General features: G+C 41.0%; 1 protein-coding gene across 2 annotated transcripts; it reads left to right on the forward strand.

Annotated features, from left to right (window-relative positions):
• Nucleotides 1-25892, forward strand: UBE2J1 (ubiquitin conjugating enzyme E2 J1). 2 transcript variants are annotated; one of them, XM_061131820.1, is made up of 9 exons: nt 29-139; nt 5884-5981; nt 8684-8757; nt 10460-10591; nt 12779-12863; nt 13141-13246; nt 15478-15607; nt 16850-16969; nt 22896-25892. In XM_061131820.1, exons 3-9 carry the CDS (start codon nt 8698-8700, stop codon nt 23172-23174), a joined length of 912 nt encoding a protein of 303 aa, XP_060987803.1. In that variant the 5' UTR covers nt 29-139; nt 5884-5981; nt 8684-8697; the 3' UTR covers nt 23175-25892. The 2 variants fall into 2 exon arrangements, with proteins under 2 accessions (XP_060987804.1, XP_060987803.1); XM_061131821.1 differs by lacking the exon at nt 5884-5981 and having other exon boundaries at nt 1-139.

Genomic DNA, 25892 nt, shown 5'->3' on the forward strand with positions numbered 1-25892 from the left:
GGAGGCGCCTCGGCCGGAGCCGGTCGGCCCGAACCGAGCGGAGACGCGGGAGGCGGCGGCGCGCAGAGGCGGCGGGCCGGGAGGCTGGAGCCGAGCCAGCCACCCGCCATGGAGACCCGCTACAACCTGAAGAGCCCGGGTGAGCGGGGCTGTGGGCGGGGGCCGGAGCCGCGCGGCCGGCGCGATGGGGGAGTGACCCGGGACCCCGGGGACGCGCGCCGCGGTCCCCTCGCGTCGGCCGCCACTCGCCGCTCCGCTCCCGGTTCCGCGCTCTACGCCAGCCCGCCGCCTGCCGGGCTGGTGCAGGCCGCGGAGCCGGGCGGCCCGGCGGGCACAAGACCTGGGGTCTCCCCGCCGCACCCCGACTGCCCTCCCCTCGTTTTCGCCACGTAGACCTGGGTTACCAGCTCACCCCCGGGGACAGGTGTAATGGTGATGCCGTGAGGGATAGAGATCAACCCCTTGCTCTACCTGCGCCTGGAACACGGTCCTTGGCTCTTCTCGGTCGCCGCCACCGGACTTTTATTAGCTGTTTGACTCGCTCTCATTTGAGGATTTCGTTTCAACGTCCTGTTTGCAGTGTTTGGGGCAAATAGAGACATAAAGGAGATGTTCTGGACTAAAGCAGTTAACCAAAAAGCTAAGAAAACTAGTCGAGCCATGTACTTTAGAACTAACCATGATTTTAGCCACATTGGTATGATGTATGTATGTCTCTGTTCAGGCATGGAAACTTCTCTTCCTGTATTTAATACCCCTGCTTCATTCACAGAAGCAGCCAAACAATCCTAGCCTCAAATACTTTTCTGGTGTATAATAAAGAAGCGGGCTTGCCTGATGGCTCAGCGGTAAAAGAATCCGCCTGCCAGTGCAGGAGACGCGGGTTGGATTCTGGTCGGGAAGACCCCCTGGAGGAGGAAATGGCAACCCACTCCAGTAATTCTTGCCTGGAGAATCCCGTGGACAGAGGAGCCTGGCGGGCTACAGTTCATGGGGTGCAAAGAGCCACAAACGACTTGGCGACTAAACAACAAAATAAAGAAGCCCGAAAAGTAAGCAGCTCTCAGATTAAGGCAGGCTTGAAACAAACCTTTGGATTCTATAAGTGGTATTGGATCTGTACCTTGATAAATTTGCTCAGAGGGAGAAACTCCACACTTCAGGTCTAAATAATCCTAATAAAGGATTTTAGTGATGGTTTGGCCAACCTTTATTGGTTTTTTCTTTTTTCCTATGGAAGAAGCAACTTCTCAGTAAGAATCAGCAAGGTCAGCATGCTCATGGAGAGAGTCGATACTATGAATCTTGGATTTTTTTAGTGACTTAAAAACATAACAAAGACTGAGGAAAGCCTGAGGATAGTGATTGAACAGAGCTTTGTTAACTTGAGTGCTGTCAGGCTAAGAAACGCTCTCGGTAACCAAGTGTTGCAGAATCAGTCATAACGTTTGGGGGAGCCACAGGCTTAAAAAAAATCCGCGGAAGGGTTTGGACTCCAAGAAATAGGTTTATAGGATTCAATTTCAGTGGATTCACCACCCCTGCTATCCTCAACCCATCTCCTAAGAACACCAGGGGAGGAAAGGGGAGAGGAAAGGGGGAGAGAAAAGCTTAATTTTAAGATTAGATGGGGGAATGTTTAGAACGTTAAAATTGTGCTAGATTTTGATAAAAATATGTGGGTAAAACGTAGGGTGACTTTTTGGTCGCATGGTACCAAGTCCCTTGAGACGGCTGAGGCACTTAGTGGAATGTCCAGAGAATAACGAAAAGGAGTAGCAGTGCCGTTTGGAGTGGAGTTGGTGGGTCCCAGGAGATGGTTGTCAGAGGACTTTGCTGGATTCTGATAGGTTATTGTACCTGAGATTGTGATAGGCTTTTAAAATCCTTCAGAATTTTTGTTCTGTTTCTACACTGTGGGACCTACTGCAAGGTAGGTGCTGGCTGAGCTCTCTTTGGTAGACATGCTTCTAGCTGTGTAATTTTCGGTTTCATTTCCTCAGAGCTAGTGCTGTTGTTCTAAAAAAGAGTTTTTTGAAACTTTTTTTTTTTTTTAATTCTACAGATCTACAGATCTTTTGGTGTTCATAGAAAAAGTGAATTAGCCGAAATATGGAACTTATTGAAAGTGTGGGAAGCATAGTGAAAATGTTTTCTTTGTTTTTTTCTGTCTTGTAATACTTTTTAAGGTAATGAATGCATGAAAGGAAGTGGTTAAAAACACTGCACAATGTAAGAGCTATAACCCTTTTTATATCTGACATGGAATTGTCTTAGCAGTATGGATGGGACAATTAAGCTAAGACAATACAAATAACTGGTTAAAGGCCAGTTTGTTAGCATATGGATAGTAAATTTGTTCATTTTATAGATGGAAAATGTATTTTTAATGATTTTTCTAGAATGGACCTGTGATACTGGGCAGAACTCTAATGTGAGGCCACCTCATAAGCCTCTGACTACCCTGTCAGTAGTTGCTTCTGGATCAGGCACCCTGCTCTCTTTTTTGGGTCTGTTCTGGTCTAAGTATCAGGATCTCAGAGTACAAAGTAAGGGGACATATGTGTAAAGAGTTTCCTGTGGCAAGATTTCTTCAGAAGGGCCCTATCTGCTTGTGCAGCAGATGGTTGGCACATGAGAAGTTGGTGCAAAGGCACCCATTACCTCCATCAGAAATGTAGGAGTCACTCTATCCCTGGGCTTCCCAGGTGGCTCAGTGGGAAAGAATCTGCCTGCAGCGCAGGAGACACAGGAGACGTGGATTTGGTCCCTGGGTCGGGAAGATCCCCTGGAGGAGGGCATGGCAACCCACTCCAGTATTCTTGCCTGGAGAATCCCCATGGACAGAGGGGCCTGGCGGGCTACAGTCCACGGGGTCGCAAAGAGTCGGATAGACTGGAGTGACCCAGCATACACGCACTCTGTCCATGCCCAGGATATCTGCTGCCCCTTCACGCTGATCATTCTCAAGTTTTAATGTCCGATTTAAAGCCTTCTCCTAGGCTATAGATACACAGAACTTACTGGTGATTTAACATCTTTACCTAGATTTCCCACAAACCAAAAAAAAAAAAATCTCTACAAGGTGTAAAAACCAAAAACCAATCAGTTTTCTTCCCTCCCCCTCTTTCCTTATCCCAGGAATTGACAGCCACCCAGGAACCCATGGGAGTCATCTTTGATTTCTTGGCCTACTTTTTTACTCCACTCCCTACCCTGAAACACACACAAATACATGCATTTCGATGCGGGCACCAATGTACAAAGTCACATATATCTAATCAATTACTGTCCATCATCACCAGATCAGTTGAAACAAAATAAAAATTGATTAGGTCAGTCCTCAAATTGGCAAAATTTTAATAGCTTCCTGGTGAAAGTGAAAGTTGCTCAGTTGTGTCCGACTCTTTGCAACCCCATGGACTCAACAGTCCATGGAATTCTCCAGGGCAGAATACTGGAGCGGGTAGCCGTTCACTTCAAGGGATTTTCCCAACCCAGGGATTGAACCCAGGTCTCCCGCATTGCAGGTGAGTTCTTTACCAGCTGAGCCACCAGGGAAGTCCCCTCAAATTGACAAAATTTTATTAGCTTCCTGGTAGCTATGGATAAAGTTCAAAGTAGACTGTTTAGCTTGGTCTAGATGGGCTTCCCTGCTAGCTCAGCTGGTAAAGAATCTGCCTGCAATGCAGGAGACCTCTGTTCTGTTCCTGAGTCGGGAGGTTTCCTTGGAGAAGGGATAGGCAACCCACTCTACTATTCTTGTCTGGAGAATCCCATGGACAGAGGAGCCTAGCGGGCTACAGCCCATGGGGTCACAAAGAGTCAGACATGACTGAGCAACTAAACATGGAGGGCTGAACCTGATTTGACCCTTGCCTTCCTCACCAGCCTCATCTCCTACCACTCTTATGCTCCTTTGCATTTTCACCATCTACCCATTTTGCCTGAGTGATTCTCCAGATGGAGCAGCTCTTACCTGTATGCCTTGGTCCCTGTTGGAACCTCTGCTTAGAATGCCTTCCGTTTTATTCATGTGAAATTCCTATTAATTCTTCAAGCTTCTTTAAGGTTCCGCCTTGTCCGGCTTCCTTAGGCATACTAAGTAGTCCCTGTAATTGTGCATCCTTGGTCAGTATTTCTGTTTTAGTCATTTTCATGTCTTTCTCTACAAGCTTTTTGAAGACAAGAAGCAGTTTTGGTCATTCTTCTATCTCCATAACTCAGATATTCTTTAAATGTTTGTCAAATATACTACCTTTGCAAGATCTTCCTGGGCAGAAATATCAGTCCTTAAATATTTGCTTAAGTGTCTTCACTGTGGGAGCAGGAAGAGGCTCTTGGGGAGCATAACATTGGCTTCACATCCTTGATAAGCCTGTCTCCTGCATTTTACCCATGCTTTGGAGACTGATGATATCAAGATATTTATTTTCCTAGAGAATATAGATGCATGAGAGTGACCAGTAAATGATCCCCTTTTCCTGGAGCTTTGTCTCCAAAGTCCAGTGAATTACCTGAGCATGTGAAGAATGGTAATGGGCGTCCCTGGGAACCTAGAGATTGGATCCAGAGTGATCATGTGGCCTCCATGAAAAAGAAGAAAGCAGGAATGCATGTGCTCCCCACCTTCCTTTCCTTTCTATTACAGCTTATCTTACTATGGTTGGAGTTCCATTTACAACCTTGCTGAGAGATAAGAGAGGCACTGGAATGGGAAAAGTTTCCTCACTAGCCATGTGGTAGCAAGAGATGGAGGGTCAGGAGCATCCTGTGCCGCAGCCCTGGTCTCCGGGCAGTCCTTTGAGTCTTGACCACCCCATAGCAGTGACATTTCTTTTGCCAACTTCATATGCTTAAGGCCTGCATTTGAACCAGAGAGAACCATCGAAGGACCTTAAATCCCAGTCCAGGTCTGACCTGGGGAAGAGGGAGGGGTGAAAAGGAAAGGAGAATTACGTGAAGAAATTACTGACTTTCATTTGACAGATATAAACATTGCAGCAGAATAAGATTGGGAGACTTTTCAAGTATTTAGAGCTACAAAATGTCAGAGCCAATTTTAATGCAGCTCTAATTCCAGAGTCCATGTTCTTTTTCACAAAAGTGTTCATAGTATATGTTGTTTCAGGAAAAACAGATTCTAAGAACACTAGAATAGTTTCCCCTTCTGTTTGACCATGTCCTTTGGCTCTCACATGGTATTGTCCTTATGTTGGCCCATGAACTAATGAAATCAACTTGTTTAATGAAGCCATGTGAAACCATGCACCTCGTATTAAGACTTGAACTCACTTGGCCAGGGCTTGAACTCAGCCAGAACCCAGAGTCCTCCAACTGGGATCACACATCTGGTTTCAGCACATAATGAAGCTCAGGTTCTTGATGTCACATCTCAGCAAGAATTCCGTGAGAGACAAAGAGATGGGTAAGAAGTGGATTTAGAGAGAAACAGACTCTACAGACAGAGTGTAGGCCATCACAGAAGGCGAGAGGTGCCTGGGAAGACGACGTGGTTAGCTCTTACGGGCTGGGTAATTGCACAGGCTAACGGGCGGGAGGGCGGTAGTAGCGGTTTTGGGGAAGGGGGCGGGGACTTTTGGGAGCCGGGCCCCGCCCACTCTTGGCGGAGGACCCGCCCTGGAGCCGTCGCGGCGCCGGTCGGTGCGTCCTCTAGCTTGCTGAAGTTGGGAAGAGCAGAGACATGTGCCGAGGCTCCGGCTCCAGCGGAAGTCCACCTGTCTGCCTCTTGGACCCCTTTGGTTCTAATCGGTTTCTGTTGCTGACGGGCCTTGGGCCACGTCGTTCTTTCAGAGGCTGTGCCCTGCCCCTTTCCTCTTGTTTCCGTTGAGCCGATGATTGTTCCTTTAATCTTTCTTGCAGCAGTTCCGACCCTTCCACACATCTCTCATAATATCCATTGGATGTTTACTTTCTTCTCTCCTGATAAACTGAGTGAGGAAGAGGCAGAGAAAAATGTGGTAAGGTGATGGAATGAATAAAATCTGACCTCTTCAGCTTATGCAGCCAGCTGATGAGAAATAAAGAAAAAACAGTTTCCTTGGCGTCTTTGATTGCTGACAGCAGCAATCATGTTAAACTAATAAACTTCATAACAACTTTCATGATTTTATTTATATCTGATAATATTAACTTAATGATATTTTTTACATGGCTCTAAACCCAGGGTTTTCAATTCTTTTTCTCTGGGCCTCTTAGATAGAATAGGTGGAAGGGGGTAGATAGCTTAGAGGTCCTTCCATGCTAGCCTGCTGTTATCTGTTTTACATATTGAGGTTCTCCTTAAACTGTTCTTTGAACAAAGGATTTTATCTCATCAAATAAATTTGAAAACCACTGCTTTTAATCAGATCCTTGGAGAGCATTTTGTTGGGGGCAGATACTAACGTTCATTTCAGCTAATATTTGAGAGTTTACTGTGTGCTCAGTTCTGAGGAGACTTCAGTGAAGTAGATGTTATTGAGCATGAAAGACAGGTGTTAATCACAAGTGAGAGGTGAACTTTATAAAAGAGAAATTATAGAGTGTTGTGAGTGGGGACTCAACACGGTCTCCAGAGCGGTGGTTCCCAAACCTGACTGACCACTGGAAATAACCTGGAGAGCATTCCTGGCGTCCACTCTCCTCCCAGGACTCCCCGGGGACTTTTATGTGTCCTGATGGGAATCTAGTCACTCCTCTGAGAGTGGACGAAGGAGGCGTCAAGGAGATCCTTCTGAGTGAATTTCTTAAAGGTCCAGTGAGAGCCAGACTCGATGAAGTGGGGATGGGAGGAGGAGCAGCCCTGAGGACCTGGTGTGTAAGGAGGGAGGTCTGAACCAGAAGATGGGACGTGCGCAAAGAACTGAGCAAAGCCCAGTGACTAGAACCTGGGGGTGGAGGGAGGGGGAGGAACTGGGTCTCAGTGTGTACACGTGTGTAGCATCTGCTCCGCAGAGTCAGACACCACTGAAGCAGCTTAGCGTACATAGCATCTAGTGTGAGCTCGGTGAATATTTACTGATCAGGCGACCAAATTCTCTGCCTATAGGGCTTAGTTCAGAGTAGGAGATGGAAAAGAATATTAGTAGTTATGGAACAGGGTAGTGACTTAAGAATTTTTTTTCCAACGTAGGAACCCTTGATTAAAGTGAAATTTTATGCAGTCCTGATACACAAGGGGCTGTCTGGTTGTTTATGTGTGAGCTGTTTCTCAGGTGGCCTCTCCCCATCGCATGCCAGTCTGCCCCCGCACATTCACTTTCTTTGTTTCCTTTGCTTTCTCATACCCAGCTGGGTGACTCCTACTGTCTTTCTTTCGGATCTCAGCACCTGACCCCTCTTCTCTTCCATCCGCTCTCAGGTTAGGTGCCCACCTGGGGCGTACCTCTCTCATGGCGCGTGTTAAACTATGTTAGTTTGTTCTCAAGCAGAGTCTCAGAGAGCCTTGAGCTATCCGGTGTTTCTCTGGCTTTGCTATTCTGTATCCTACACCAGCATCCTGACATTTTTTTTAGCACTTAAAGCTTGAGGGTGAGGGGCTGGGATCAAAGGATTGACCTTTGTGAACCACAGGCGAGGAAAGAGGGTACAGATACGCAGGGACTCTAAACTGTCCTGGCTGCTCACAGTCGTCTATCGTGGGGATACAGTCTGCCATTAACTGAAAGAGGTGGAAGAGAAGAGCGCAAATAGGCATGAGATAGTCTTGGGGCACTACTCGGAAGGTGCTGGGTGGGGTTTACTGGAGAGACATAGGACGTTGTGTGGCACTGGATGCGGCACTCCCTGTCCCAGCGGAGGTGGTTAATAATCCCTCTGTAATAGCATCGATGGGCCTGTGTCCGTGACTTTTTAAACCCCGTTCAGCAATGCTTAGCTATTTGGGTATACACTCCAAATTAGAAGATGGTTGGGTTGGCTCAGTTAGAATTGAAGTTAGGGGAGTATGAAAGGGGAACATCTAAGAGCCAAGAGCATGGATAGATGGAAGTGAGTATAGGTATAGATGGCGTTAAGACAGTTGTGGGGTCAGTGGATTGGAGGTTTTAATTTAGCAAATAATCATTTCAAACAGGAGTTCAGTTAGGGCTGTGGAGATTCAGTGATGTCGGGACAGTGCCATTAAGTCAAAGAAGATACTGAGTGGAAAGTCCTGAGGCTGAGGATATTGGGGGTTACTGTCCATGAGCAGAAGTGTCAGAGGCCGTGTTTCTCGTTGGTGCCGCTGTTTTAACAAGGTACAGCCGGCCTGCCTGTGTTGAGATCCTAGTTCTGTCGTTTACCAGCTGTGTAACCTTGGACATGTGTAATCTCTCCATATCTCAGTTTCTTCATCTGAAAATGGGGATAAAAACAGCACCTATCTCAGTTGTTTCGAGGATTACTTGAGTTAATGTTTGAGTGCCACCTAATAGGGAGTGTATATAAGTACTTACTAGAGAAAAATAGTGTCTCTGAGACTTCCCTATGTATTTAATTTAATATGTCACGCTTCTAGTGCCTAGCTGCCTTTTCTTGCTCCATTATTACTATTATCGCATAATTAAATCATATGCTGTACTCAGTAAGTCCTCTGTACGTTTTTTGTTGAAGTAGGAACTTATCCATTAGGTCTGTAAATCTGCTAATCACATGGAAAAAGTATATTTGAAACGTCTCTGTCTTGTGAATTTTGTTTTAGCTGTTAAACGCTTAATGAAAGAAGCAGCAGAGTTGAAAGACCCAACAGATCACTACCACGCACAGCCTTTAGAGGTCAGTTTCTGTCTCTGTCTTCTGAGTTTCTTAAAGTTATTTTTTCACTGCATTGAGTCATTATAAATGTGTTTGGTATGCTTTATTGATATATTTTATTCCTTATATTTTCTGAGTATTTTTTTAAACCATTAAAAAAAATTAAAGTACAGTTATTTACAGTGTTGTGGTAGTTTAAGGTATACACTGAGTATTTCTGTTAGCCATTCAGAATCAGATGTTTTAGAAGAAGCAGATTTCTGGTCTCTATAAAATGGGTCTCAGGGACTTTCCTAGTGGTCCATTGGTTAAGACTCCAATCTTCCACGGCAGGAGTTCAATCCCTGATTGGGGAACTAAGATCCCCCATGCCATAGCTCGGCCGAAAAAAAAAAGGTGGGGGCCTCAGATACTAAATTAGTTTAGGTATGAGGGAGGAAAAGTGGAAAGAACTCCAGACTCTTTATTTGGGAGACTCAGCCCCTTGAGGGGTCTCTGCAGCTTGTTTGGGCTTTTGGTGCAAACATCTCTACCTCTACCTCAGTCTTCTGGTCTGTGAAAGGAGGGTATTTAAATGTGCCCAGTCTCGTTTTCATGGTAATGGTGAGACTAAAATGTAATAATGTTCGTGCAAGTATTTTACAAACTATGAAGTACTTGGTATCCGATGATATTAACATATGATGTTAACAGCCTATGAGTTAATATTACTGACTGCTTACTAATAAGCTTTTTGGCATCTATGATGGATAAATTTGGAAAGTTTGCTAAAATAATCCAAATTTATAGTAAATTATTTGATTATATAAATAATAATTTTCACTAATTGGGCTTTAGGGGTTATTTATCAGTTTAAGTCTATAATATTTTTAGATCAAATAATTTAATAAAAATAAATAAATTTTTAATAAAAATAATTTAATTAATTAGGTAAATCCACATCCAGAGAATGATCAAGCATGAACTCAGAATAAATATATTTTTAGACATACAAGAGTACAGATTTTCTTCCTTATATTCCTTTCAGAGAAATGTAGTTGACAATAAACCACACCAAAATAATGCAAAAACTGAATGAAACATACGAAGGAAGATTGAGATTCCAGTAAACCCAGGAGACATTCAAGTGAAGAATTTTGGAATGTGTCAAGCAGTTAGTCCATATTAAAACTTCAGGGTCCAGAAGAGATTTTTCAGAAAAAATAAATGGAGCTAATGGAATAGGAAATATGTAAATCTGTAATCTTATTTATGAACATGTAATGATCTCAGGGGCTTCCCTGTGGCTCAGTGGCAAGCAATCTGCCTGCCAATGCAGGAGACGTGGGTTTGATCCCTGGGTCAGGGAGACCCCCTGGAGAAGGAAATGGCACCCCACCCCAGTATTCTTGCCTGGAGAATCCCATGGACAGAGGAGCCTGGCGGGCTACAGTCCCTGGGGTTGCAAAAGACTCGGACACGACTTAGCGGCTAAACAACAGCAACGAAAATGGTGCTCATGTGTTTTAAAATGTATTAAAAAAATATTTTAGCTCTTATGTGACATGAAAGCTAGATTAAATAGCTTTTACTTATAACTTTTATACTTGAGACATTGTGCGTTAGAAACTGTCCTAGGAATAATATAGAATGTTAATTTTTCTCACCCAGTAATGTTTCTAATACGGTAATAACAACCCAACTTTTTAATGTTATTGATCCCTTTATGCTTATCTTTGTTCAGGATAATCTTTTTGAATGGCACTTCACAGTTAGAGGGCCCCCAGATTCTGATTTTGATGGAGGAGTTTATCATGGACGAATAGTCCTGCCGCCGGAGTATCCCATGAAACCACCGAGCATCATTCTCCTAACGGTAAGAGTTCTCGGCTGTTTGGAATGCTTCTGGAATAACTCTTCCTGGTGGCTGTAAAGTGTAGTGTGCATATTCCTCTTCACTAATAAACAAAGCGGGTCATGATTATTATAACTTTGGGAGACCAGACCTTGGACTATATTTTTTCTGGAGAAAAACCCCCAGGAAGTTGAAGCACCTGAGAAGCACCCGTGATGCCCACTGCCGTGGCGTGGTTGTCGGGTTCTGTGACTTAGTGAGCACGAAGTTCTGTGCACAGAGCCTGGCACGCGATGAGCACTCAGGAGAGGGTAGTTACTGCCCTTGTCCTTCTTAATCCCGTTACCTCCTTCAGCTTTTCACCTGATGCTTTGTCCTTCATTTTCATCTTTTTTTTTTTTTTTACAGTTTCCCCATCTTCACATGCAGTTCTTAGAATAAGAATTGACGTAGAGTCCTCAATAAATGTTAGCTATGTTATTACCGTTTATATCCTAGAATTTCTCTCCATCTTCACATGTTTTATCTCCATGTAGAGGAAAGCTATACATCCAGGTTTCTCTTATCTTTCCTGGGACCTTGTTCTACCAGTAAATTCCTCCCTTAAGTGTTAAAGCTTTCCTTCCTTCATTTCCTTTTGTTTATGTGTGTTTGATTATCCTCTAACTTGAAAGAAGCAAAAATGAAACAAAAACCTTCCCATGTCTCTGCTACAACTTTAAGCTGTAGCCTTTTTTCTCTTTGTAACCTTCAAAACATCCTGACTCTGTAGTGTCATCTCTTGTGTTCTGCTTCCCACACATAGCACTCTGTTGAAACATGCTTACTACGCCAGTCTCAAGAGAGCAGCTTGAGAAATCACCATCTCTTCTCAGTCTTCATCCTTTTCCATCTAAGTTAAACTTCTGATACACATGGAGTAGCAAATGGTGAAAGACAAAATTAATGTTTTTCCCTATGGTGTGTGTTTATAGTGGAAAGAGCACTCGTTTTAGAGCCAACAGACCTGAATTCTGGCCAGTCATGTCACAGGCAGGTTACGTAATCTCTTTGAAATTCATTTTTCTCAGTTGTCCAAAGGGATGTGTATGAAGAATATAATCATACTGTCAGGTTCCTGATATATAGAAGCTGCTTAATAAGCATTAGGTGATGTTGAGAAGTAGTCACGCTGGCAGTAGGTCTGGAGTAGGAGAGCCTGACGGGCCCTGCTGTGTTAGGAGTCTCTTCTTTCAGTCGCTAGATGGTAGGGAGCGCCAACTGGTCTGAAGGAAGAGCTGGTACGTGGGGAGACTGGTGGAGGGTACTTGTGCCACAGCTGTTCATCGATGATATCATCATGTATGCTGATGTTCAGTATTTGCTCTTTCTGATTCACTTCCTCTCTTTTGAAAAGTCTTCTCCAGCTTTCATTCGGCAAATATTTACTAAACTCGTGTCATGTACCCTGTGTGTGTAGCAGAGAGTAAGTCAAAACTCTGCCTACTTGGAACTTGTATTCTAACTTCATGCCTCTTCTTCCTCTCTTTCTCCCAAGTATGGATATTCTACAAGTTCAGACTACAACTGTTTTCTCTTATTTCTATGAAATGGTTTCATTGATCACCTCTGTGAAAGTCACGTACCAGAAATGCGTTCCCTTCTGTCATTAGCACATCTGTACTTCTGCCTGCCTGCTGGACACCATCAGTAGCTCTTCCACCAAGACAAAACTGAAGTCATTCTCATCTTTCCCGTCTGTGTTCCTGTATGGAATTGCATCATCCTTCTGAGAGGCACTCCCACCTCAGAGCCTTCCTCCCCAGGATCTAGTTAGGTGGCACCGAGTCCTTGGTTTTTACCCTAGCCTTGGTATGCCTTCTCTTTTAGCTCCTTCCCAGAACCTAGTACCACACTAGGCGCAGAGGAGGCTATCAGGACGTCATTGTATGTCAGTTACTGAGATGTCGGTTGTGCAACTCAGTTTCAAAATGTGCTATGACAGCTTCTAAAAACAGCTTTTATTATTCACTCAGAATCTAACAAGTATTTGTGGGGTATCTATAAGAAGACAAAAATCTGTATCCCGTTAGAGATCCCATCCTTTAAAAATGCTCTAAAAATTATCTTTAAAAAATTATTTATATATAAAATATATTTATGCTTATAAAGTATAAAACATTAAACACACACATACATAATTTTTTAAATGCCTTCTTTATTCCTAAGGCTAATGGACGATTTGAAGTAGGCAAGAAAATCTGTTTGAGCATCTCAGGACATCATCCTGAAACTTGGCAGCCTTCATGGAGCAGTGAGTATCTACAGTGAATACAAGTCTTACAGAACTTCAGTCAATTCATAATAATAAGATATAATACTCTCTCGAGATTGAAGCTGTTTGGGATAAATAATTTTTTATTATTGAATAAATAATAATAATGCTTTTCCCTGTTGGGATTTTTGCATCATTTTAATACAGTCCCCTACTTGTACCTCTTCAGTGAAACCCTGAGTCTTTTTTTCCTTTTCAGAGTAGACCTAGTTCCTTTTGCAAAGCAACTCAGATTGATGTTTACTTTTTATTTCAGTAAGAACAGCATTATTAGCCATCATTGGGTTTATGCCAACGAAAGGAGAGGGAGCCATAGGTTCTCTGGATTACACGCCCGAGGAGAGAAGAGCCCTCGCCAAAAAGTGAGTGCTGCCTTCCCTCGTTCCGCGCTGCGAGCGCCGTTCTGGACGCCGGCCGCGAGCAGACAGGCTCTGCTCCTTGTGTGGCTCACCCTGGCGCCATAGGACCTGGTCTTAGTTTTCCTGGCTTAGAAATTTAGTTGTATTAATGTCCCCAGGAGGGATCAGACTCTAAAGAATTTATTTCATGCTCTCTAGCTTTAAAAAGTAGTTGGTAATACCAGCCTACAGGGCACAGTATCTTCTAGAAGACAGTACTGGTCACTTACCTCCACTTGGGCAGTGTTACGGGTAGAAAAGAGCCGCAGTAATGATGTGTATGTTGCTTTCTGTGAAGGCAGGGAGGACACCCACTTTATCGTCTTTGTATCTGTAGCGTCTGCCTCATAGCAAGTGCTCAACAAGTGATCTGGAATAAAGCCAAGGAGATTTTCTTTATCGAATTGGAGTTCCCCAGCAGTTTTGCCTTCTAGGTTTTTCAGGCACATTCTGTCTGTATAACCCAGAGGAGTGATTAGGTGCAGAGGAGCCTCTCCTTTGTAGTGTGGAAACCAGTTCTTGAGTGTGAACGTTGTTCTGTCCTGAACTTTGCTGCCTACCACCCTTCAGATCTACTATGTTTAATTAAATGACAGTATGTCTTACCCTAGCACGGCCTCGCTGGTGGCTCAGTGGTCAAGAATCCGCCAGCAGTGCAGGAGACATGGGTTTGATCCCTGGGTTCCATCCCTCAGGAAGGTTTGATAGACTCCCTGTTTTATCAGCAACTTGTCTTGTAAAGATTGTTCCCAAGTTCGGAATATACCCTGTAGCTACTATTCACAGACTATAGTATGTACTTTGAATACATAGCATTTGTTTTGATCTCCTTTGTTGACTTTCTAAATTGATTCTTATATCCAGTTCATTTCATGTAAAAGGTTTAAAAAAAAAATAAGGCTTTTTTTGTTTAGACTTCTCACTATATATAGTCTAGGTTCTTAGTCTGTGATATAGGCTTTCTAAAACATGATTTTGCATTCAACCATGGTAGCATACTGTCCTTATGGATAAACTAATGTATTAAAAATAAACTTTCTCCTTTAAACTTCATCTGACTTCTCAGTTAAAAAATGAACACATTTTGGGACGTTGCCGGCGGTCTCGTGGTTAAGATGCCACACTTCCACTGCAGGGGGCGAGGGTTCTTTCCCTGGTCAGGGAACTAAGATCCCACACGCTGCTCAGCACGACCAAAAGATAGAGGGAAAAAAAAAAGTGAACACACTTTAAGATAAATAATTTGGATACAACTGATTCTCAAAAGGATATGGACAGCAATGCTACTTCTGGTGAAACAAAAAATATTCTTCAGTACTAAATTAGTATAGCTTTTACATGTGTTTTGTTTACATGAAATTATAAATAGTATGTTCTTCAAGATCTAAGAGTTTTATATGTTGAACTAGAAATATGACAAAATAGTTTTTGTAAAAGTTTAGTAATGTAACAGTGTATTATACTGATTTACTTCTACTCATACAAAAAAGAAAATGGAAGCATAGAAAATCTAATTAATATTAAGAAATAGTCTAGTTAACAGGCTTATTTTGAGCCTCTATTTATTATAATGAATGATAAATTTCATTGTCTGGATTGTCCATGAATTGTCTTTTATCTTTCAAATTGTACTGCTATTTAGATGAGTAGAGTTGTTGAGTATTCAGTTTTTAAAATTTTTTATTGGCCACACCAAAAGAAAATGGGATCTTAGTTCCCCGACCAGGGATCAAACCCATGCTTATGGCAGTGAAAGCACTGTCTTAACCACTGGATTTCCAGAGAATTCCCAGTTTGACCTTTATAATGGACTTTTTACACAGACTTAATATAGGCTTGTTGTGTGTGAACTTAAGGACAGTGTAGTTAAGCAATTTGTATGCTGTCTTATAGATCTAAAACTTTTAAAGAGGTGGTATATTGGGAAAAAATGAAATCTAAACCCTGATTTTTTTTTAATTTCAGATAGTTAAAATTGAGGTATAATTGACATGGATTTTCTTAAAAAACCAATTTAACTTGTGTGTTTGTCTTTGAACTATAATTATTGCCAAAATTGTCTAATTTACATGTAGGAATGTGATATGGAGTTGTCCAGTGTTCTTTTAAGTTTCATCACTCAGTATTTGAGTATCTTAGATAGATCAACTTTTGAGTATCTGATTTATATCCATCAAAAAATTGCTTCCTACCAGATCACAAGATTTCTGTTGTGAGGGATGTGGCTTTGCCATGAAGGATGTCCTCTTGCCTTTAAAATCTGGAAGCGATTCAAGCCAGGCTGACCAAGAAGCCAAGGAACTGGCTAGACAAATCAGTTTTAAGGTACTCTAAATTTGTAAATAAATTCTAACTATGAAACCCTTTTGTTGCCTAGCCAAATTTTGGATAGAAAGTAAAGCAGTATAGTTCCATTGTACTGAGATCTTTACAAATTATTTTCCTTATTGCAAAACTAATATATTTTTAGAAGCAGCATTATAGCATAGTAATAGTTAAAAGCTTGGACTCTGGTATACTCTGCCAGGGGTCAGATCTCAGCTTTGCTGCTTATTAATAGTAGGACATGGGCCATATTGCTCATATTGTACCTTTTTCTCATCTGTAAATAAATAATGGCACTTGTATGGTATTATAAGGATTGAGTTAATTCTCACTGTAGAGCTGTCTGGTGCATAATAAATTTTAACTGTTATTATAGAAACTACAGATAAGCAATAAGGGGGAAATAACAAGCATGCATAATCCCATCCCCACGCAACAGCTGCTATTAATATTCTGACGTATCTCTCATATCCTTTTGTTCTGCGTCTGTTTTGCGCAAACATTTAATTACTTCTGGAATTTAATTAGCTCCATCAGAAAAGTCAGCCTGCATTAAGCAGCAAGCTGCCTCCTCCCTTGTCTCACCTTTCTACATCCTGTATATCCTTCCATGTCCAGGTCTTGGGAGAAACTTTTCCTTCTGTTTTATTGTGGTGCCCGAAAGAGGAGGTGCTTAATAAATGTTGGTTATTTTCTTCCTTCTGAGGATTCCTGTTGTACTTAACATTACTTCTCTGAAAATCTTAGGGCCAAATGTCTCTTGTACATCAGAATTTCAGATTTTAGAAAATATTAAACTTGCACTAACATGCACAGTGGGATCTGGGGCAGCTCCTAATAATCAAATCTATTAATATCTCATCAGCAAACTTGGGAATATTTACACTAATGTGAAAATACATATACTGTTATTAACCTCACATGTCAGATTATGCCTAAAAATTGCAAAAGACTTACAGTTTTTAGAGCTCTTTGGAGTAGACCGTGAACCACGAGTATTATTTTGTCCCTCGCCAAGTAGCAGCTCCTTGAGAACAGGTATCGTCCACTCCTCCTCCTGAATTACCAGCACGGTGTTGGACACCATGAGTGTTCAGAGCTTACCTGATTGATAGTTGATATTAAAGTAGTAATTAAAATAAAATAAATAGTTAAACCCAAGAGAGAATTTAGTAGGTTGTGGGTTATCCTGTACATCTCCTCTGTGACACTGCTCTTGGGTGTATCTTTTTTTTTTTATAGGCAGAAGTTAATTCATCTGGAAAGACTATTGCTGAGTCGGACTTAAACCACTCTTTTTCACTAAATGATTTACAGGATGATATACCTGCAACATTCCAGGGTGCTACAGCAAGTACATCGGTATGGCTCTTATCTTTTACATCTGTATCTGTACCGTCATAATTATTTGCAGTAGGAAGAGGAGATCTCTAGATGAAATATCTGAATATTTTGGTCCTCCTAACAGATTCGAGACAAGCTCTCCCTCTAGTGAATTATAGTGTCTTAAAACAAGTTATTCATATTTTCTGAGTCTTCTTTTTCGTTAAATGGAGCTGGACCAAAACAGATTTAGGTCCTGTTGTCCTTCCTTTTCTATAGAGAGGACAATAGGACCTAAATAGGACCTTCCTTCTATTGATATGACTTTTCTGAAAAGTTAGTTTCAGTATAGTGCTAGACTCTGAATAAAATGAAATATACGTTCATTAGCCACTTTCTCAACAGGTGCTCTGTCTTTGGCAGGTTTCTTAAGCTGCGTTAAGGCCCTGACTCAAAGGCCTGGAGTCAGAGAATTGCCTTAGACGGTCTCTGTCCAGTAGAACAGCCACATGTGGCTCCCTGAGTTTATATTTACCTTTTTAAAACTCAGAGGGTAAAGAGTCTGCCTGCAGTGCAGGAGACACAAGAGGCTCTGGTTTGATCCTGGGTTGAGAAGATCCCCTGGAGGAGGAAATGGCACCCCACTCCAGTATTCTTGCCTGGAGAATTCCATGGACAGAGGAGCCTGGCGGGCTAGAGTCCAAAGAGTTGCAAAGAGCCAGACACAACTGAGCGACTAAGCATGCATGCGCACGCTGTCTTGGGATCACTTCCCAAATAAACTACTTGCTCTTATTCAGAATTAAGCTAAATTAAAAATTCAGTTCCTTAGTCACACTGGCCACAATTCAAGAATTCAAAAGTGCCGAGGGGCCAGTGGCTGCCATTCTGGACAGCATAGATACAGAACATTATTCTCATCTCAAAAAATGTTCTGCTGGACAAGTGCTGCCTTGCGCATAGTAAGTGTCTAGTAAATAATCACTGAAGGAAAGATTCCATGGGAGCTGTGAGTCTTATTAGTTGTGCCCTGACCTATTGTCTCGGAGAAGGCAATGGCACCCCACTCCAGTACTCTTGCCTGGAAAATCCCACGGGCAGAGGAGCCTGGTGGGCTGCAGTCCCTGGGGTCAGGCTAAGAGTTGGACACGACTGAGCGACTTCCCTCTCACTTTTCACTGTCCTGCATTGGAGAAGGAAATGGCAACCCACTCCAGTGTTCTTGCCTGGAGAATCCCAGGGATGGGGGAGCCTGGTGGGCTGCCATCTATGGGGTCGCACAGAGTCGGACACGACTGAAGTGACTTAGCAGCAGCAGCAGCAGACCTATTGTCTAAACATTAGTGGGTCTTGGTCATTGGAGAGACCCATTAAGAAAATGTGACTGGATTATTGCTAAATAATTAGGATTATAGGGAAAAAACATTGACTTTACTTTCTATATATGAGATGAACTGTCTTTTTGGTAACAGGTTGTTTGGTTGAGTAGCCACATCTTTCCCCGCTTCCCCAGTTTAGAGAGGATGTTAAAGGGTCAGGAAAATTAAAATAGAAGCTGGGCAAATACTGATTTGCCCAGGCAAATATAAAGTGGGATTGAGTGGTCCTGTCCCATTCCAGAGACTGAGATGGGTAGAAAAAAGTGGGGTGGAGAAAGCAGGAGAGAGGGTGCTGTAAAGTAAATTCTTGGAGGGGACTGGAGAAGGAGGTATAAGAAAAAAACATGTGCTAAGAGATTAACTGTTTTTATGTGTTGCCCATGTAATTATATGTTATAGAGGGATATAGTGAATTAATTTTAGTCAATATATGTTTTAGCTTGAAATATTTAAAAAAATATTCAGACTACTTTTCACCTTTAGAATTCTAATTGTTTTCTATATCACAAATAGTTTTTTTAAAAAAAATAGAACCATCCTATTGCAGAGAGAAGGAGGGTGGTCACCTATAAAGACAGTCTGCTAATACTTTGTGGTGTATTTAAATCTGTCTTTAGTCTATTTTAAAGCTGTGTCAAGTCCCCTGTTGCATATTCCAGTTATCCTTATTCCAGTTGAAATTTGTTTTACAATTACTGATTGTCTATTTCACTTCCCGGAATGTACGTCCCTTGAGGATCAGGCCTCTCTGCTGCACTGTACCCCTAGTGCCTAGGTTGTGTTTGTTTGTTGAATAAATGAATCTGAGGATTGGCACTTTAAAAATATACTAGGAATACAGGTAAAGAAATGACAACATTTAGTAAATTAGATCGCAAAAACAATAGTTTTGTTATTACAATATTATTTTCTATTTTGATTTCTTCCTTATTTTTTCTTCCAGTTTTAGCAGTATAATTGACATACACCACTCTATAAATTTAAAGGCGCACAGCGTAATGATCTGACTTACATATACCATGAAATGATTACCACAATAAATTTAGCAAATATCTAGTAGCTCATAGATACAAAATGAATGGAAAAAGAAAAATTGTTTCCGTTGTGATGAAAACTCTTAGGATTTACTCTCAACAACTTTCATATGTAACAGCAATGTTAATTGCATTAATCATACTGTACATTACATCCTTAGGACTTATTTATCATAAAACTGGAAGTCTGTACCTTTTGACTGCCTTCATCTGTTTGTCCTACCCCTCTGGTAACCATAAATCTGATCTCTTTTTCTCTGAGTTTGTTTTTGAAGTTTAATCTACCTACAATACTATGTTAGTTATGTGCACAACGTAGTGATTTGGTATTTCTATGCATTACAAAGTGATCACCACCCATTCTGATTTTAAAGTACCTAACACAGAACTCTTCTTCATAGGTATAGGTAATAAATTGATACCAATTCTGGTTAAAACAATAAATTGCATATAGTTACAAGTTTAGCTCTTAATTATGTTTACGTACAGATTATCTGGGAGTGTGATTATATAATTTGATCACTAGGGAGGTACCTGAAACCTGGTTTTGGCTGGAGGTGGCTGCTTTACATGCCGGTGTAATATGAATTCACTGAGATGTTATACGTCAAATCCCAGATAAGCTACGTTTTTTTATCCTTGAGGGGGCGAGAGATTGCCCACAGTCTAAATACAGCAGATAACATCAGGCCATCTGTTGCTTTTTGATGCAGATTTTTTAGCTCTGTAGAAATGGTAACAATACTGATGGTTGACTTATGTTCTTCCAGTCTATCAGTTTTTTTTCTTCTTCCCGAGACTGAGGTTCTGAATAAGCCATTCCATTTTGTATTAAGAAGCAAACACAAAACTCCCTTATAGATGCTAAACCATAGAAAATTTTATACCTATTACAAGGGATTTATCTGTGACTGTGACATATATATTTAAATGTAATTTAATTGGATACAAACGTCACATATTTTTATGTTCCCAGAAATGATCATTTCATCTTAATAAAGGAAACAGAAACAGTTCTCACTTAAGTATACATTCTGTGATACGTGTTTGAACAAGTTTAGGTAAACAGCAAAGATTTAAATGTTGTGCCACCAAACCTATGGTGTTTTGAAATGGCCAAGCCCAACTTGTTTCTGCCTCTGCGGTTCAGTAAGACCACCAAAACTGTGTCCAGTTAGTCCTTCAGCTCCAATCTAGGGTCTTCTGGGTCTACAACACTGAAGTCATACAGTTTTACCATGATGTGATTGTTTAAAATAGGGATAATTTCATAATAACACAGCACTAAGTTTTAGTTAGTAATGTATCATCCAAAAGGATTCTGAAATTTAGGAACCTACTTAAAGCAGTGTATCTGCATAAATATTTCCATGAAGTACACATACTAAAATGTCATCTAAAGTCATTGTTTGAGGGATTGTTGTTCTAAATACGTTAATCATACTAATAAAATTGTGAGAATTAGTCCTAAATAAAGTCATGACTTTTCTTTTGTTAACCTGAATCTGGAGTCTTCAAGGGATGTATCGATAGTAATATTAGTAATGCCTAAGATTTAATAAGCAATTGTGTACCCTTTGCACTTTATATCATTATGCTGTTTAATCTTCACAACTGCTGAACTGGATATTACCCTTGTTCAAGAGAGGGAGCTGAGTCTTCGGTTAAACAGCTTGCTTAGGGTCACACACCCGTGAAGTGGTGAAGCCAGCCCAGTGGTGATGAGACTGCGTGTGTTGGTCCTGGTCGGGCTTGTGCTCGCCGCTCAAACTACTGGGAAAAAGCAGCGCCTGTGAATAAAAGCTTTAAGACGAGTCAGTCTCTTATGCTGGTTTCTGGGTTGACTCTGCCACCTCCCTTTTTATTTTTCTTAAGAACCCATCTCCCTGTAAGCCTCAAGTGCTTTTGCTGTGTCAGACCCTTCTGTCCTCTTGGCTGAACGGCGGGAAGAACGGGAGATTTCGGGTGCGCGGGGGCTCAGTTCGCCTCCGTCAGTGTTAAACCTCTGCGTGACGCAGCGTGACGGTGTGAGGCCATGAAACGCGGGCCTCGTGGGTCTGCTCTTCAGTGAGCGCCTTTCTCCTGAGCCCTGGGGCAGGGGAGTCCCAGTTCTGCCTCTGTGTTACGGGCCGCTACGTGTGAGTGCTTCCAAAGGAGAGTCTTAAGAAACTCAGATTATTTACATCTTTTAATGTTGGGGTGATGTCGGGATTAAAGTGTAATGTCTTCTGTAGATAAGTAAGATCAGCAGTTTATTCCCTATTGTTTATAGCGGTTGTCAGGACAAAGCTCATTCCCTTACCTGTTTTTTAAAGAAGTATTTGAATTATATTTTTAGATTCTTTTTTTCTTCTAAATACTGAAATTTTCTATAATGAAAAGTATTTAAAATCTTTTGTATTTACTCAATTTAAAAAGTGATTCTGAATAAAACATGCATTCTTACTTATTTGAAAGAATGTGTGTTGACTCTATTATAATCAGTATAAAGTTTTCAATACAGTAAAGACTTTGGTTACTAGAGGTAGAGTTAAGGTATCTATATAAGCAAAATGAAATTCACATTTTGTAGAGCTTTCTTGTCTCTGTGTGTGTGTGTGTATGTGTGTGTGTGTGTGAGTTGCTTAGTCGTGTCCGACTCTGCAACCCCATAGACTGTAGCCCACCAGGCTCCCCCATCCATGGAATTTTCCAGGCAAGAGTACTGGAATGGGTTGCCATTTCCTTCTCCATTCTTGTCTATAAACCACATTTATGACTTTGAATCACTTGTTACCACGTGGTGTTTTTGCTTTGACCAAGCATTCATTGAAAGGATAGAAAGCAGTTGACGTCCAGGGCTTTGTAGAGGGCACCTCCTGAGTCTCCCATACCTACCTCCACATTTTTCTCAGCACATACCCAGGGTACTCTTGACAATAGTTCATGCTTTACACTCATAAAGTAACATAGTTCAAACACACAGTAAAGAGTTCTGAACTTGTGTTCAGTTCAGTTGATGGGGATTGTGAGAAAGGATAAACCTGTTTTGAAAACCACATCTAATTTTTATAACAGTATTACTATGTAGAACATATGGTTTGAAATTATTTCCTATGTTCTATGATTATTGATGTAGTAAGATAACATTGGAGGAAGAACACTGTTGAGAGTTGTCCTTTTTTGCCATTTAGAATATGGTAAATCTTTATGTAGAAAGTGGGAATCAAATTGCTTCTCTCCTTGACTTCTGAAAGAAGGGCGGTACTCAGATGCCTGGCAGATACTGCTGGAATTGCAGCCAGAGGAGAGTACAAAGCCGTCTGTGGAGAATGTGGATAAACTCTGTCCTTGTCTTACTTGTTGTGGGTAAATTCCTCCTCCACCTGCAAGCACTCAGAGTAAGTTGTGTTGCTGGCTTATTCAGGAGGGTGAGTTACTCATCTCAGCCTTCAGAGATTTCTTGGTAGTTTTTCCTTACTGCTCTGTGATATTGTGTACTCTTAAATAGCCTGTATGTATTATACAAGTTTGCTTTGCCAGTTTCAAACTGACTTTCTTAAAATTTCGTAGTATGGAACCGAGAACCCCTCAGCAGCATCCCTTCAACAGCCTGCCCCACCCGTAGCTAAGAGTACCTCCATGAGCCCTCGACAGCGCCGGGCCCAGCAGCAGAGTCAAAGAAGGTCGTCTACTTCCCCAGACGTCACCCAGGGCCAGCAGCCAAGAGACAACCACACCGACCACGGCGGGTCTGCTGTCTTGATTGTCATCTTGACTTTGGCATTGGCAGCCCTTATATTCCGACGAATATATCTGGCCAATGAGTACATATTTGACTTTGAGTTATAATATTGTTTTGTGTCTTAAGAGCTGTGACTCAGCTGCTTCATTAAACATTCTGCATTGGGTATAATCTAAGAATTGTTTACAAAATAATTATTTTATATTTACCCTTCATTCCTTTTTTGATCCTTATAAATTCAGTATAAATGTATCTAGACATTCATAGATGTCCTGCTTAGTTTAAGGGACTGGAAGTCAAAGTCCCTTGTGTCTCTATCCAACCTGCTCTACAGGGAAATAACTTATTTGCTGTTTTTCACGCCTCAGCTTTCCTTTATGTAAATTTGTGATACTTTTCTGTATAGCCCTTTGGAATTTTTGGATGAAAGATGGTATTTTAAGTTCCAGTGAGTATTACTAGTTACTCAGTACCCTTTATTGAGTACTCTGTCTCTACTTATGTAGAATGATATGGGGATAAGGGTTGAAAAGGGAAAATAGAACTCCTCAAATAGCTTGCTTAAAACCTATTCATGTGAGAGATACTGGGATTGCCCATTCTATGACTGACTCTATGTCCTAAACATTCTTTGGTGAAATTAACTATTTTGGTCAAACATTTCTGAGGAAATGAGATTACATCTTTATTGCTGGATGTTATTTGAAGGGGAAATAATGCTCTGTAACCACTTTGATATGCTGTTATCCCCTTCTCTCCAGTTCACACACAAGATTTTTTTAAAAAAGAAGGAAAACAATCCTCCTTAGATCTTTGAAATAAGGAAGGAAGGGTCCAAGCCAGGAAATTGCTTGATTTTCTTCCCAAAGTTAAATGGGAGGGTCTTAAGATTTGAATGTTTGCTCTACTTGGACTTGGATGTCTTTTGAGTTGTATTATATTCCTAGCTTTATAATCACTATAAATTTAATTATTTTAGTAATATGCATAATATTGAACTATTTCATGTACCAGTTTAATAGAAAAGCTCAGGGCCCATGTAACAGAGATAGAAATTAGAAAAACCTCTACTTAGAATTGCCTACCTAATCAAAGCCCAAGAGATCATTTTCAGTGCAAAAATCAATATATAACTTAGTGCTAGCTAGCTCCACAGACTCTAGTAGATAATTTAAACTATCATCGTAAATAATGCCTGGTAAGAACATATAGTCACAGGAAAACATTGCCTTCAGCATGTTCAGTAGCAGCATTGAGGGCACTCGCGAGAGTATTGCTAATGAAGATTTAATTTTTAAATACAGGCAGTCCCCAACTTTCAAATAGGTTATGCTCTAAAAGTGCATTTGTAAGTTATTATTATTATTTTTTTTTACAACTCAGTGTTGTAAATTGTGTTTAGGTTCTAGGCAAGATGACAAAAGTTAGTCCATAATGTATCTTGAGTACTTTGGAGAGTGGTATTTATAAAGTCCTTATGTGGTTTATTATGGGCAATATAGAAACAATTTATAAAATGATTTTAAAGGCCAATTTAATTTTTACTCTTGCTCTCATAGGGCTTTGGTTCTATGAACTGTTAGACACAATTTGTTTTCATTTGATAGCCCAGTTTATGTCTGTATCTAAAATAAGAACATATTATATACTATGATATAATGCACAGTTTTCATAAATTTTAATAAATTAGCATTTTTAAAGTCTTTACAGATTGTTACTGTTCTGTCTACAGCTGAATTTGGTAAAGTCTAAAAAGCCTAAGGACTTTATGAAGACCTCCTATGTCAGAAAAATTATAGGTTAGTGTCTTAGAGCTTTATTGCCCTGAGAACATACGTTCTGAAGTCTTGGTTTGGAATGTAAGGTATCAGGGGCGTTGGTTCAGTGGTCTCCTAGCAGGAGGTCTCTGACTCACCTGGGCAGCACCAGGTCACATTATCACCTAAGAACATCCCCCCGTCTCAGCTTAGGCTGAGCTAAACTGTGTGCTAGGGACAGTCTCCCCTGCTTTCCCTCTGAGCCAGCCTCAGTCTGGGTGATAGTGTTGCCTGTGTTCATGGGGTGTATGTATACTTAAAAGTGATGAAGAGGAAGGCACGTCATACAGTTCCTCCTCTGCCTGAGTTGGCCTCTCATCATCCCTCACTCATCAACTGCCAGGCCAGCTTCTCCTTTGTTTTTTTTTTTGGCACCTGATAAACATATCTGAAAGTGGCATATCTTTTGCTTTTTCCCTTTCAGCTCACGTTGCTACTTAAAAATCCTTAAGTTGTCGATCTGACCCCCATCGTGGAGTTAATGAACAAAATTGGTCTTTGGAGCCATTTCTTAACACCCCGATAAAGGGCTTCTTCAGAAAACCATTATTTTTAAAGCCCCACTATAATCCCTTATTTATAGCATAAGGCTAGGAAAAAACGTGTGATCCGGTAGATAAAAGCTTAGGACTCCTTTCCCAAATCCTCAGGTTTAGGTAACTCATGACTGTTTTTTTGACCAACACAGCACATACAAGGGTAGTTAAAATAGCATGCATGCTTGAAAAAAACATGTCTGTTTTGCCTGTAACTGTTTAAACTGATGAAACCTTTTAAACTTTTATGTATTGTGGGCTTTTATGTAGCACTTTACATTTTCATGCTGCTTATAGTTTAATTCTACTGAAATAAATGAATTTCATCAAAATTCTCAACTGCTTTTTAAAAAACAAAATCCTTTAAGATTGTATATTATTTTGACTATGAAAACATAAAATTTCCTATTTCAGGAGAATAAGAAATCTTTTTGTTATTTTCTGGCTATGAATAAACTTCCTGGTACCTTGA

The sequence above is a fragment of the Dama dama genome, chromosome 28 (genome assembly GCF_033118175.1).
Source record: "Dama dama isolate Ldn47 chromosome 28, ASM3311817v1, whole genome shotgun sequence".
In the NCBI taxonomy this organism is placed as follows: domain Eukaryota; kingdom Metazoa; phylum Chordata; class Mammalia; order Artiodactyla; family Cervidae; genus Dama; species Dama dama.

Bases quoted from the DNA above. Each gene is read 5' to 3' on its own strand.
- UBE2J1 (XM_061131821.1), top strand. From the start codon at position 109: ATGGAGACCCGCTACAACCTGAAGAGCCCGG. The intron at 10,592-12,778 runs GTAAGAGTTCTC...TTTATTCCTAAG, and splicing joins CGAGCATCATTCTCCTAACG to GCTAATGGACGATTTGAAGT. The intron at 13,247-15,477 runs GTGAGTGCTGCC...GCTTCCTACCAG, and splicing joins AGAAGAGCCCTCGCCAAAAA to ATCACAAGATTTCTGTTGTG.